Here is a 14,676-nt window from a genome sequence, read left to right as displayed (position 1 = left end):
TTAGCAACGCAATTAGCGGCATCTAAAGAGGCGTCTACTGCAAAATCCCCTGCGTGAATAATCTGCCTGGCCACACTGGTTGTCTCCGGAGGAGGATTGCTACCTTGGAAGGCAGTAATTAAGACTTCTGCCCAAGTGGCCATTGCCTTAGCCACTCAAGTCGCCACGAAAGATGGGAAAAAAGCCGCTCCTGAAGCTCCAAAAACTGAACTGCCGAGGTAGCCAATTTGACAATCGGAGGGGTTTCTGACTGAAGAGCCCTCAGAAAAGGATCAAAGCGCTTTGGGAGCAAGGCACAATACAGGAGGATCCACCGAGGGGGACTGTAACCAATCCTTCATTAGATCTGGAGTAAAGGGGTATTTAGCCTCGAGAGGCTTTTGCCCTGTGAACCAGTTATGTGGTCGGTTCCTACGTTTCTAGACAATGTCCTTCAACTCCGAATGGCGGGGCAAATACCCTGCGTACACGTTTAGTCTTCTTAAAGAAGATAACGTGTTCCGGAGCGGGAATATCCTCCTCGTCCAACTGTCAGAGAATCAAGCGATTCATGGACATTTGGGGAATTCTGAGGGACTGACATGTCAGACTCGAATTCAGAGACATGTTCTCTGTGAACATTAGGAGAGGGAGAGCGAGAGACAGAACTCGTCAATGCTGAATCGCAAGCGTGACTAGGCGACGCGTCATGGGTTCGCTTTCTAGAGACCTGAGGATCCCTTGAACGAGCACGGCCCCTGCTGGCGGACGGTTCTTAGCCGTCGCCAAAGCCCTCCTCGGACGGTAAAGACGTGTTCTGACGTAATGAGGATTCCCGAAGGATTCTATAGCCTTGGTCAGTGACTCCACAGACCGTGACAAGGACGCGGCCCACACAGGGGGACTAAACGCAGGGAGTATCTTGCAGCGGCGGCGGATGGCGTTTTAGCACAAGCCGGGTCGCAATCCGTGCATAGCAGATAAGTCTGGTTGCTGGGCAAGGCAGTCTTGCAATAGGTACCAGCGGGAAAGAACGCAGTGCGCTTCTTATTAGCCCCTTTTTTTGCTTCCTTAGACTGGACATGGTGCCCGTGAAAGGGCTACAAGCAGAGCCTGGGCTGCAGGGAATGTGCAGCGAAGGGGTTAAGCTTTTCTCTGAGAGCAGATGCAGCTTACCCGCGGTCCTGACGCTGTGTCCCTGGGAGGAATATCGGTGGCCGTGTAGAGTCCCCAGGTGTTGTCCATCCGTGCGCGCACCCCCGTAGCCGTCACAGAGCCCGAGGAGCAGAGAAGGGGTTAAGGAACATGGCCCCCGAGACTAGCAGGGTGCCTCTCATACAGAGCGAGAGGCACCAAAGACGTGGGCGGCGGCGCTAACAGTGGGAGGCGCTATGTAAAATTGTGGCCTAGTAGGCCGAAAAGCCGGGGACTAAATTCTTGGGCCTACCCGCGGCGAGCGCCGGGTGAAGGGGGAGCGGGGGGGGGGGGGGCCGCCGGTATGCCGCCGATGAGACTCGGTCAGCGATTCTCCCAGGGACTAGGACCCCATACCTCCAATCCGGTGCTCGCTCCGTCTGCGCTGTCTAGGAGCCTGCAGGTTTCATCCCATCTCAGATCCTAAGGTAAAAAAGTTCCCGGGCGATGTAGCACAGCCAGAGAGGTTGTTACAGGGTTATTGCTCAATCGATCCACCCTATGAGCAGGGGGACGGAGAGCTATGGGGCTGATTCAGGGCATCCGAAAGCGCTGGTCAAATCTTCTCCATGCGTTCGCCCTCGTATCCGTGAGGGGTACCGGGACCATAAAGGAACCATCGCCAGAAGAATCAGCCCCAGTCGTCGCAGGAAAATGTACGGGGAGGTATACTCCGCGTGCTTGCATGTTGTTGGTTCGGGGGAGAGTGGGCCGTAGAAAGGAACCGTCGCCCCCTTCACTCCGTTAATTAAAAAATAAAAATTTACAGAAAATTCAAAAATTAAATAAAAACGGTGGGGTCTGAAGCCAGACCCAAGTGCCTCCAACAGACACTAAACAAGAACTGGGGAATTCCCAGCCAGCGAGAGGGTGTATACTGCAGGGGAGGAGTTATTTTTTTTTCTGTGTTTAGTGTCCTCCTAGTGGCAAGCAGCATAACACCCACTGTCTGTGTACCCCATGAGGCGTAGGAGAAATAGGGATTTTTGTGTACTCACCGTAAAATCCTTTTCTCCGAGCCAATCATTGGGGGACACAGCACCCACCCTGTTTAGCCTATTGACTCACTGTAGCATTCTTAGGTTTTGACATAGTTATGGTTACTGTTATTTGTTTAATGCTCCTACTGCTTTTTCACCGAACTGGAGAAATCTCAGCCAGTGAGAGGGTGTATACTGCAGGGGAGGAGTTATCTTTTTTCTGTGTTCACTTAGTGTCCTCCTAGTGGCAAGCAGCATAACATCCACTGTCTGTGTCCCCCAATGAGGTGTAGGAGAAAACAAGATCACTCTTAGGCCTGTTTCACACTTCCGTTTTTGTGTCCGCCAAACGGATCCGTTTCCGTTTTTTTGACGGAAACTGATGCAAACGGATCCGTTTTTAAAAAAACGGATCCGTTTTTTTGACGGATCCGCGGTAACCACTAATGGAAGTCTATGGGACAAAAAAAACGGATCCTGCAAAAAAATGGCGGATCCGTTTTTTTACGGAAACCAACGGATTTTGACGGATTTGAAAAAACGGAAGTGTGAAACAGGCCTTAGAGGAAAAAAAAAAAAATTAAAGTGTAGAGACAAAAGTTGGCGGAATCACAAAGTGTTAATACCCCTCACATTGCACGACGGTGCGACTAATGCTGCGCTGACACTCACCGATAAGGTTCCCCTTTGCTACGTGAAAGTCATTTTTGCCAGAGGTGATCCATACGCCACTGCTGTTGACCCCCAGTAAGCTGGGCTGGCACTGGGACTGCTGGGACCAGAATGTCATACGCAGCTTGTCAGCCACCTTCTCCACAGGCGCTTGGGCTACCGTGGCCACTGTCTGAGTGGCCTGGATCAGGGTTTGGAACAAGGTATAATGATCAAAGACTACGTAGTCCGTGATGCTGACCTGTAACGTACGAGGTTCATAGAAGACACAAGTCATAATGGAGGCCTGGAGTCAAGTATGGAGACTATGGGGCTGCAGTACACGATGAGCTCAGAAATTAAGACAAAGTGCCTACTTGCCACCAATGGTCATCTTCTCCTTGAGGCTTTTTGGAGGCGACTCCTGTCCTGAACCACAAGTTGCCATTGGTATCCAGAATCCAGACGGTGTCCTGATCCCCCAGTGTCAGGCAGACTGGTTCCAGTGCCTGTCTCTCACTGCGATGGTAACACGACGGTCATTACCCGCTGCACCAGAGGACATAACAATCCGTGACATAGATAAGACGTACCTGACCAGATCGCACTGCCAGGTTTCACCCTCCGGTGAGAAGCTGCTGACTCCTTCCCTGTACAAGAGACCTCGCTGCTCAGTCAGGGCCCACACCACGTTATTTCTGGCCGTGATCTGGGATAATGGGCACGGGCAGTCAACTTTAACGGCTCTGGCACACGGGCGATCCACACTGAGGCCTGGTGGAAAGTTAGAAAAAACATTTAGCACCTTCAAGCTGCAGCTGTTTTTTCATTTTTTAACTCCCTTTCCTTTAAGAAGCAGACATTTTCTATATTTTTTTTTCCCAAGATGACTTGTAGTTTTGAATGAGGCTGTGTATAGCTGAAGAACCAAGATGGTGGCCTCGGGGAACTCAAGTAGGGCCCTGTCTGCTCTGGAAACCCATTGGCACCCTACGATCACATTGCTTGGGGAATGATGAGAGCCAAAAACAGAAAAACACTGCAATCTCCAGCCTTATATGCCGCTGTCGGTAACTAACAGCACCATTTAAGGGGTTAAACTGCAGCAAGCGAAGAAAGCCGCTATCGCAGCTGTTAGCATCTGACTTAATGTAGTCTGTATGGGCCGCATGACACCCCTAGGCAAGGGCCAGCATGCCCCCTGCAAGCAGGGGACTGCATGACCCCCCTATGCACGGGGCTACATGACCCATGCAGGCAAGGACCCATATAGAGCTGTAAGGAAGTGTCCGCACGGCCCCTGTAGGCAAGGGGCTAGATGACCCCAGCAGGCAAGGACTCATATAGAGCTGCAGGCAAGAGTCCGCATAAAGCCGCAGGGCAGAGTCCGCATAGCCCCTGTAGGGAAGGAACCTCATACCTGTCTGTAGGTATAAATCTCCGTTCGTTCTGATAATCCATGCAGTGTCATCACTCAGAGCTACGGATGAGGCCTGGGGAAGCGCTTCGTACCAATGTCTTTTCCCTTTAATGGTCACTTTCCCACAAGCAAAGGCCTTGTCCGTCTTCTGTTCGATCTTCCACAGTAGGTTTCCTAAAGAGAAATAATTGCACAACGTAATCCATACCGTGGCACAGTGAGAGCCGCTGTCCTATAGCAGATGGTGGTTACTCTGCCGCGTGGACGTATACAGTTTCCGCAGCTGCACTGATACAGTCCTGGGTACAGATCTATAGGACATGTCAGCAATTCACAAACCTGAGGGAGACACTGCCACCTGCTGGACGACGTCTTCGAACCTCTGCCAGTGCAGACCGACTCCCGGCACAGAGGTGCAGTACAGGGATCCCTTGTAATCCAGACACCAGACGTACTTCTCAGACACGACGAGGCTTAGAATGCCACTGGCAGGTCCGGAGTAAACCATCCAGCTCTCCGCAAGCTAAAGGGGGGCACAGAAATACGTTATGTACCATGATGATAATAATATAGAGACAGCTACTGAACGAAGGGGAGAAAGTGCTTCACCATCAGAAAATAGTAAAAAATTACTAAGAGGGGAAAACTGCTTAAAGGGGTTGTCTCCAGCACTGAACGGTGCCTTAACGTGGTATAAGCGAACGCCTATTAATACCTGTTCCGTTTTCAGTAAAGTACTTTCTTCTTGCATGGACCGTGACAGATCTTGGGATACGGCCATTTCTGCCACACTGACGTCAGAGGAAGAGTGTGGGATCCTGTGACCGTAGATGTCCTCGTCATCGCTGGACGCCAATAACTGCTCGTGCTCGCTGAGTTCCGGTCTGTACTTTGTGATGGCCTCTATCGTGTCCTTAGGTAAACAGTATGCGTTAAGACCAAAATTGTCCCCAATAGAACTTGAAGGTGTGTGGCACCAGACCTTAGACACCTGCTTCTGCTGCTCTGAAATCTCATCCTTGTAGCAGTCCATGGATTGGGCATCATAGTCATTGTTTAAGTCCGCACCTTGTCCCCCAGAGTCATTACTGTTCAGTGTCTGCATTACGGCAGCTTGATCGTTGGCGTCACCATGTACCTCCTCAGCGCAGATATTACCAACAGCTGCACTAACATCAGACGCAGAGACGCCGGTGGCTTCAGATGTGGAGCTGCCACTATTCTTAGTGCTTCCATCATTATCTTCTTCCCCGTGGCATGAATTGTTCTCGCTCTCTGCATCATGAGCTGAAGAATCAGAAGTTCGGGTAGTGCTGAAGATGCCTGATGTGTTCTCCTCTTCGCCGTGACACTTCCTACCGATCAGACTTTCCTGGGAGCTTAAATGGTCTGCGCTGTCACTGGTCAGACCCATCACGGTGCAGGAAAAGTAAGAGGTTAGAGAGCGCGGGCTGTCCATACTCGGTGTGCTCTCAAGAGATCCCACACGACTCCTGCAACCGCTTTCTGGAGGAGAAGAAAAAAAAAAATATCGAAAGAAAATTTTAATTTTCAAAACTAAATTGATCCCTGTGGCTTTTTCACTTTCATTTTTTTCCCATTTTTCAAAATAAAAAAAAACAACAAAAACCCTTGTATTTTCGTAGATTAGATTTATTTTTTCATTTTGAACTGAGAAAATGGGAGCAATTGAAATTTTTTCTCTTTCTTTTTTAAACCTGTGATCACTCCTTGTACATACTACAATGCTATTAGACTTCAATGGAGGTGACGGGGGTCCTCAGCAGACCCATTTGCACCTTGCGCTCGCATTGCGGGGTTGGTCAATGTGTGATAACATCACTCAAATGCTTCTGTCAAAGATTGAAAGCGGCATTTAAATGGTTAAAAAGCAACAATCATGTATGGCGCGTGTTCAGCTCTTGGGCCCGTTCTATACAGCCACAACCGAAGTGTCACGTACATGTATTTACCGGATGCAATAGAAAAAAGGGCAAGATAGGCAGAAGCAACTAACGCTTATCCCAGTCTCTTATTAAAGCAGCACTGTCATTTGGGCGTGCAGCTGGTCAGCTCATACCATTCACGAACATGCAATTACCTTGACGCCTCTTTTTTTTTTTCTTCACCCTTATAGGCTTCACCTCCAGTGACTGCTCATATTCCTCATTGCTGATGACACTAAATCTCTGTGAAGAGGAGCGCTCCCGAACAGCGCTGTCAGACAAGTCCTGATCGGCATCGTTCAGACTATACACGCTGTCTATAGAGCGGGGGCCGAGGTCTGGAAACTCCACAGGGAGAGAGCTACTTCGGACTCTTGGCTCCAGCACCTCTTCTTGATCTCCTTCCTCCAGCTCCAGGGGGCACAGCTGGATCTGCTCCGTTCTCAGTGGCTGGACCGGAGGTTCCTGCCTTTCTTTACTATTGGCTTCTAGCCCGTTTTGTGGCTTCTTTTCCAGTGAGATGTGTTTTGCAGGCATCCGGAAAGGGCTATGTAGTACGGCTGTTAAAAAGGAAGACAAGTCTAGTAAGAAATATAAAAACAATTAGGTGCAGGACGCAAAGGGAAAAAAGTGAGAACCTTGCATTTTGTAAAAAAAAAAAAAAAAAAAAAAAAAAAAAAAGAATTATTATTAACACCTTCTTGCCTTGTCCCAATATTTCTTTACCATTTTGGGAATGTACACATTGGTGTGCCCAATGATCACCCACATGGGGGGGGGGGTGCCTTACTTTCTAAAGGAAAGCTTAGCTCTCCTATTTATCAGCCTCAAGAACCCTGTAAAAAATCTGTGGCCTCAATGGTCAACAGAATGGTGGATGGTAGTTGCCACATCCGTTAACGGTGGGGATCACTGGGGCGGATTCATGGATCAACTATTTGGATTATACTATACAGATTATGTTTCTCTATAAGCGAAGCAGAACACTGTTTAATGTCTTCAATCACAGACAGCGATCAGAGGCCTTAAAAGGAATAGTCCACAGCAAACATGTCTGGAAAGTTAATGTATACATTTCCAGTAGTGAACAAGCCCTTTACAAACAGTGAGATTCTGATTCAAAACTTCATTATTTGCAACCCCGCTGATCATGCAAGCAGCATATCCTGCCCTCACCGGATACAGCGCCTTCTGGCATGTCTGAGATTCTGATGATTTCACGGTCACCCTTAAGAAAAAATATTTCATTGTTGATACAGGAGACGGAGACGATATCCCCGGAACTTTCAAGACCTCCAATCACAGCCTGGGAAAAAAAAAATTATTAGAATATGATCAGAAATAAGCAAGGAAAAAATGAAGGAAAAAAAACCCCAAAACACATGCTTCCTCAGGTTCTGTAGCGCTCACACCTGATTGATGGTGTCTATGAGATAGATGCTGTACTCGTCCCAGCTCAGGACCCATCCGTCATGTAGGAAACAGGTCACCAGGCCCAGGTGTTTCTCAGAGAGGACAAAATGTGCTTGGTTCGTTGTTTCCACGCGAGGATACAAATCGAAAGATTCCAGTCCACCAGACAACACGTCCTTCAAAATGAAAGTTGACTGAACGGATCCGTGGGCGTCCGCCTTCCATAGGCGCAGTCCGGGCCGGGATGCGAACAAGGTAAGGTCACTTTGCTTGCAGAGGCTGGGGATAAAGCACGCTCCGTATTTGCCGTTGCTGAAAGAACAAGACGATGTTATCGGAGATGTGATGAGGCTGGAAACCATCGAATCTCGATGACAAGTCGGTGTTTGGCCACCATTCACAATGCACCAATATAGTAAAAATCTATTTGCTTATCTGCGTTTCTGATTTGGCGGTTTAGCTGAATGCTGACAGGTTTAAGAATAAGTTTGCCAGTATACAGTGGTACCGAAGCACAGAAATATGCACATGCAGCCGCTAGGGGATAACACGGCTATGCCCCTAACAGTCTATTATAAAGAGACAAACCTAGGACCTTTTTTAACCCTATAGCGTTGCCAGCATTGACAATCCCTCCCCACTGCACCGATGCGATCATTTCTGGCACGGCAGTTGTAATACACAGCAACAGCTGCTGGAAGAGGCTAAAACGTTGACCGTAGTTTTTTTTTTGTTTGTTTGTTAGCATTGTTCCCGTTTTCTCAGTTCAGGAGCACATCGCTCCACAGATTGCAGGTGCCCTGGTTGCCAAGGGATGGTGCGTTCCGGCTTGATTAACCAGCATCGTCACAACACTGTCCCCCCTCGACTAGTGCTATACAAGGCAGCTTCACCTCTGCAGTATCAGAGCGGCGTAGGGGGTAGTGAAACTCTCCGGATCGCCATAGTGTGATGTTGGCTCCTGATCCCAGCCAGCTTCAGTGCCCCCTGCACTCCTCCGCTGCGAACTCCTATAGTGCAGTGCTTACAAGCTCTGTTAGATAGATCCTTACAAGTATTGTCCAACAACTCTTTAACCCTCTTCATGCCGCAATGAATCTATACTGTTGGTGATCATGTGGGCACAGTGCCAGTGAGAATAAGAAGTCTCAATTAGCTTTGCCATATTTTTTCAACAGGCTGCAGATAGGGGTAAATGCAGAGATGACTTACGATTTTCTCGGCTGATTTCCAACTTGCTTGATGGATTTCTCTTCGGTGTAGAAGAGCAGACATCTCTGCGTGGTCGATATGAGCAGAACTTTGTGGCTGTATTCCAGCTGGACTATAGAGGACAATTCCTCCAGTATAAGGCAGGAGACAAATGTACCCTAAATGAAAAGGAAGAGTCAGAGGCTGAAAAGGAAGAGTCAACGGCTGAAGCAACGACACGAGCGCGGGTGATCCATCTGATAAGGTCACAGTCACCTTATCAAAATCCAAATTGGACTGGATAATTTTTCCTCTCTCATCACCAGAAAATAATTTCATCCCATTGGGGCTCCAGGCGAGGGCCGTGATACTGCTTTTGTGACTGCCAAGAACATCAAACCTCCGCAACTGCAAGAACAGAAATATTAAAAGGCTGTGAGCAATATTTTGCATGGTTTTAGGTTCCCTTCCTTTACAAGCTACGGCTGTAGGCATCATAGTAATCTGACGGAGGAGGCTGTTATGTAGGTTAGATAATGATCAGCCCCGATGCATCTAATCATTACCTGCACTGCTTGTGGCTGCAAATACAGACCTGTTTGTTTCGTCCAGGGAGTGGAGACACGAGCTGGAAAATGGCCACCCTGCCGGAAACGGTGCCCACTGCGACCAGGTCATCGAAGCAGCTCAAAAGCTTTGTCACAGATACAGACTCTGTCTTCCCCTGGAATGAAAAAAAAAAAAAAAAACCTGGAGACTGAGCCATATTCTGAAGATATTCTGAAACCTGGACACAAAATTAAAGGGACACCCATGTATAACACTGTGATCACAAGTGCACGGAAGCTGCCTGCTCAGCAACTGGGTGATCGCTCTCCATCACCTCCAAAATGACAGACAGTAGTTTCGGCTTCCTGTTCCCATGTACAGTATGAATGTCATCGCTGGAGGCCGAAATATTTGAAAAGATGTGGACATTTTATTGGGTGGAAAAGGTATTTAGTGGAAGCGAGGAATTTAGGCCCGACTATTCCAGGCTTGCTGGGATCAAATCCAGCCCTTTACTGGGTGTTCTACTCCTAAGCAACTCATAAGAGCTATCATGATGGCAGCTGATGCTGAGCTCTAAGTGCTTGGTTTTAATAATGCAGCACAACCACCGAGGATTTATCCCATTCAGGATGCAGCCAATTTTTCGCTTTTATCTCCCCTTCTCCCAAGAGCCAGAACTTTACTTTTCCACTGACGTTGCAGTTTGAGGGCTTGTTTTTTGGCAGTACCATTTGCAGCTTTGAATGACACCATTCACTATAAAATACAATACCGAACCCAGAAAAAAACAAAGCAAACAAAAGAAATTCCACCACTATTTTATGGGCTTAATTTTCACAGCATCCACTGTGTGGTAAAAATGATCTTCCATCACGATTGTCTCGGTCAATACAACTACTCGAAAGCCAAACTTATGTTTTGTTTTATCATTATAATGGATAAAAAAAAAGTTGGTTTTTGCAGGACATTTCCTGATATCTGTAACCTTTTTTTGTCCATCAATCAAGGCTTGTTTTTTTTTTTTATTTTAAAGATGCTTTCATTGCATTATTTTTTCTTGGGGGGGATAAGGGCAGTTTTGATGTATGGTAGTTTTTCATATTACTGTATGGTTTAAATAATTTTATATTTTCATAGATCTGACTAACGGAAGCAACAATAAAAAATAAAAGTATGCATACTTTGTTTTAAATAGGGATGATTCAACCTTTTATATATCTTATAAAACCCTATTTTTTCATTTTTACTTTAGTATTTTGACCCAGTAATGTAGTATTTGGTAAAAATTGTGATCTAATATGGAGCCCAACCTGTAGCTTTACCTCAAAGGAGCAAAATAAAATGATGGGGAAAAGGGATGGACCTTCATCAGAACCCCCAGATGCCGGGGAAACTCATCCACGATGCGTGGAGCCATGGGCGCCTGACTGGATGTCCAACTGGAATCGTGCAGCAAAAATGCCACCGTCAGAGGCAGTAGTTACACAGCAGCAATCTGAGCTAATCCCGGTCGCTGCTGTTACAGGTAGGTGTTTAAGCCACAGACTACTTACTTCTAAGTTATACTTCTTCATCTGATTGGTGTGCCTGCAGTACAAATATAACATCCCGATGCTACTGCCGATGGCAATGTAGTCGCCGTTGACATCAATAGCCGTGAGATAGACGATGAGGGATCGGAAACCCTTCTGGATTTTAGCCGGGATGGCATTGAGAATTGAGTACAAGGGGCAGAACTCCTTAAACGTGACAATTTCTGGGAGAGCGGCCATGGTGTTCTGTCTCACATGTGGAAAGTTGCAGGAGGCTCAATCCCTCATCATCATTATCATCATCATGAGGGACCTGGAAATAAGAAGAAAGATACAAGTCAGTGCCGCTAATGGCAGCAGTAGGACGCATGGAGGTACGAGCGATGAGACAACCCCTCTCACTCCACATCTCTACTACTTGCAGACGGGGGGAGGTGGGGTTATTTTGCGCTTTCATTTCCTTTTTTTAAATGATATTTTCGTCCCTGCACATTTCCATTTGCTAGGTATCAGGAGTATCAGATCCTCTGTGTCATTTTATTTTCTGTAATGGGGATTTTTTTGCTTTCATTCAAGCAGAACAAGAAAAATTCTACTAAACTCAGATTATATTTTCCTACAGACAAAAGTGGGGTCTCCAGCTACCAACATACAAGGTTCGCGGATGAAGCACTGTGCTCAGGTTCTCTGCCGGTCCCCTAGACAATAAGTGGAGCAGAGCATCTCCACTCCAATCAAGGCTACAGAGCCACAATCTCAGGATTGTTGGGGGTCCCGGTGGTCAGACCACCAGATTACTTTTGATATTGGAAATATCCCATTAATAGGCATTTGACTGCTGCAGCCAAGAAGTCACTGTTGATTGGCTGCAGCGGTCATGTAACACTTCCTTTGCTAGAAGAGGAAGCCAGGAGACCAAAGGTGGGGGTCTGAAAGGCGGGTATGTGCACATGCCACACTGGCCTTAAAAGGGTTTAAATAATAATAAAAGCACAATCACCTACCGGACCCCCAACACTCCTGGATACTGCTGCTGGCTAGTTTCCTGGCTTCCTCCTCTGGCGGGTAGTGGACATTTGGTGACAGCTGCTATCACCCCATGTTGGAAAAGAAAGCTGGGAGACTGGCGGTGGCACAAGCAGCAGTAGCAGTTTTTCTTAGTTAAATTATACAAAAATCCAGTGCGGGAGATCGAATATTCAGCATCAAAATACTGAACCCCACACAATGGACGTCTATGCTGAAAAAGATTGGAGACCTCCAGTCATGGACTGTATAGAAAACCATTCATTACCACAAAACTGTCCTTCAATTACAAACATGCCCCCCGGAACAATAGACATGAAACACAGCTGCCTACAACAAAGCGCCTATTCTCCTAGATGACAGAGCTGCGGCCACGACACGGACCGGAGGGGACGGGCACAGAGTGTGGTGCTGGCTCATGACAGCCAATTATAATGTCTGTAATACTGGAACTAAGCTGAAGAAGCAGAGCTGTGGTGTAAAGAATGGGGAAATGACTTGCTATAGACGTACATGGCTTGTACAGGCTACCCCTGAATATAAGCAGCCTTTGTGCGATAGTATTCGTCCCCCAGCGCCTATTCCTGCACTGATCAGTTTAAGATCAGAAGTGAACGGAGACTAATATCTAGCTGTAGGTGACCCCCGACCCTGTAGCCCCTCAGCTCCAGGCCTGCGGTGCTTCCATTATATTACATTACTGGCGGCATCATCTATAAATCCGTCACTTACAGACAGTCCATTACACTAATGAAATCCTCAATGACCGCACTGAATGCAGAAGAACGAAAGACATGAGGGGGCGACTGCAGGAAAGGCTCTAATCCCAAAGTTACACATCCTCACTCCTGCCAGGAAGTCATAGACACACCGGCCCCATCAGGATGTGACATCAAAGAGGCAGAAAGGGGGACAGGAGGAGCATCTGTGCAGCCTGTCTGTATAAGTGCTGGGACCCCCAGTCCGAGCTCCGTAAAAGCACTGGGGGGCACCCTGTCTAGGCGCCGCATAAGTGATGGGAGGCTCCAGTCCGGCCTCTATATAAGAACTGTGGGGGCCCTCAGTCCGGGCTCCGTACAAGTGAGTGCTGGGGGCCCTCAGTCCGGGCTCCGTACAAGTGAGTGCTGGGGGCCCTCAGTCCGGGCTCCGTACAAGTGAGTGCTGGGGGCCCTCAGTCCGGGCTCCGTACAAGTGAGTGCTGGGGGCCCTCAGTCCGGGCTCCGTACAAGTGAGTGCTGGGGGCCCTCAGTCCGGGCTCCGTACAAGTGAGTGCTGGGGGCCCTCAGTCCGGGCTCCGTACAAGTGAGTGCTGGGGGCCCTCAGTCCGGGCTCCGTACAAGTGAGTGCTGGGGGCCCTCAGTCCGGGCTCCGTACAAGTGAGTGCTGGGGGCCCTCAGTCCGGGCTCCGTACAAGTGAGTGCTGGGGGCCCTCAGTCCGGGCTCCGTACAAGTGAGTGCTGGGGGCCCTCAGTCCGGGCTCCGTACAAGTGAGTGCTGGGGGCCCTCAGTTCGGGCTCCGTATAAGTGAGTGCTGGGGGCCCTCAGTTCGGGCTCCGTATAAGTGAGTGCTGGGGGCCCTCAGTTCGGGCTCCGTATAAGTGAGTGCTGGGGGCCCTCAGTTCGGGCTCCGTATAAGTGAGTGCTGGGGGCCCTCAGTTCGGGCTCCGTATAAGTGAGTGCTGGGGGCCCTCAGTTCGGGCTCCGTATAAGTGAGTGCTGGGGGCCCTCAGTTCGGGCTCCGTATAAGTGAGTGCTGGGGGCCCTCAGTTCGGGCTCCGTATAAGTGAGTGCTGGGGGCCCTCAGTTCGGGCTCCGTATAAGTGAGTGCTGGGGGCCCTCAGTTCGGGCTCCGTATAAGTGAGTGCTGGGGGCCCTCAGTTCGGGCTCCGTATAAGTGAGTGCTGGGGGCCCTCAGTTCGGGCTCCGTATAAGTGAGTGCTGGGGGCCCTCAGTTCGGGCTCCGTATAAGTGAGTGCTGGGGGCCCTCAGTTCGGGCTCCGTATAAGTGAGTGCTGGGGGCCCTCAGTTCGGGCTCCGTATAAGTGAGTGCTGGGGGCCCTCAGTTCGGGCTCCGTATAAGTGAGTGCTGGGGGCCCTCAGTTCGGGCTCCGTATAAGTGAGTGCTGGGGGCCCTCAGTTCGGGCTCCGTATAAGTGAGTGCTGGGGGCCCTCAGTTCGGGCTCCGTATAAGTGAGTGCTGGGGGCCCTCAGTTCGGGCTCCGTATAAGTGAGTGCTGGGGGCCCTCAGTTCGGGCTCCGTATAAGTGAGTGCTGGGGGCCCTCAGTCCGGGCTCCGTATAAGTGAGTGCTGGGGGCCCTCAGTCCGGGCTCCGTATAAGTGAGTGCTGGGGGCCCTCAGTTCGGGCTCCGTATAAGTGAGTGCTGGGGGCCCTCAGTTCGGGCTCCGTATAAGTGAGTGCTGGGGGCCCTCAGTTCGGGCTCCGTATAAGTGCTGGGGGCCCTCAGTCCGGGCTCCGTACAAGTGCTGGGGGCCCTCAGTCCGGGCTCCGTATAAGTGAGTGCTGGGGGCCCTCAGTTCGGGCTCCGTATAAGTGAGTGCTGGGGGCCCTCAGTTCGGGCTCCGTATAAGTGCTGGGGGCCCTCAGTCCGGGCTCCGTACAAGTGCTGGGGGCCCTCAGTTCGGGCTCCGTATAAGTGAGTGCTGGGGGCCCTCAGTTCGGGCTCCGTATAAGTGCTGGGGGCCCTCAGTCCGGGCTCCGTACAAGTGCTGGGGGCCCTCAGTTCGGGCTCCGTATAAGTGAGTGCTGGGGGCCCTCAGTTCGGGCTCCGTA

General features: G+C 49.5%; 1 protein-coding gene across 2 annotated transcripts in view; it reads right to left on the bottom strand.

Moving 5' to 3' along the window:
• The window catches only part of TECPR2 (tectonin beta-propeller repeat containing 2), a 30,117-nt gene that overhangs the window by 14,755 nt on the left and 686 nt on the right, over positions 1-14,676 (bottom strand). For both annotated transcript variants that reach the window (XM_073578008.1, XM_073578007.1), the window contains exons 2-14: positions 10,880-11,171; positions 9,370-9,498; positions 9,051-9,182; positions 8,796-8,953; positions 7,583-7,895; positions 7,347-7,476; positions 6,326-6,730; positions 4,940-5,730; positions 4,564-4,747; positions 4,225-4,398; positions 3,398-3,578; positions 3,182-3,323; positions 2,826-3,066 (exon numbers count right to left, since the gene is read on the bottom strand). In XM_073578008.1, coding sequence (XP_073434109.1) covers positions 2,826-3,066; positions 3,182-3,323; positions 3,398-3,578; positions 4,225-4,398; positions 4,564-4,747; positions 4,940-5,730; positions 6,326-6,730; positions 7,347-7,476; positions 7,583-7,895; positions 8,796-8,953; positions 9,051-9,182; positions 9,370-9,498; positions 10,880-11,098 — 3,199 coding nt within the window. In that variant the 5' untranslated portion in view covers positions 11,099-11,171. The remainder of the gene's footprint in view (positions 1-2,825; positions 3,067-3,181; positions 3,324-3,397; positions 3,579-4,224; positions 4,399-4,563; positions 4,748-4,939; positions 5,731-6,325; positions 6,731-7,346; positions 7,477-7,582; positions 7,896-8,795; positions 8,954-9,050; positions 9,183-9,369; positions 9,499-10,879; positions 11,172-14,676) is intronic.

Source organism: Dendrobates tinctorius, unplaced genomic scaffold (genome assembly GCF_039654945.1).
Source record: "Dendrobates tinctorius isolate UK_male_01 unplaced genomic scaffold, ASM3965494v1 ptg000058l, whole genome shotgun sequence".
Lineage (NCBI taxonomy): Eukaryota > Metazoa > Chordata > Amphibia > Anura > Dendrobatidae > Dendrobates > Dendrobates tinctorius.
This window is presented reverse-complemented; position numbering and strand designations above follow the sequence as displayed.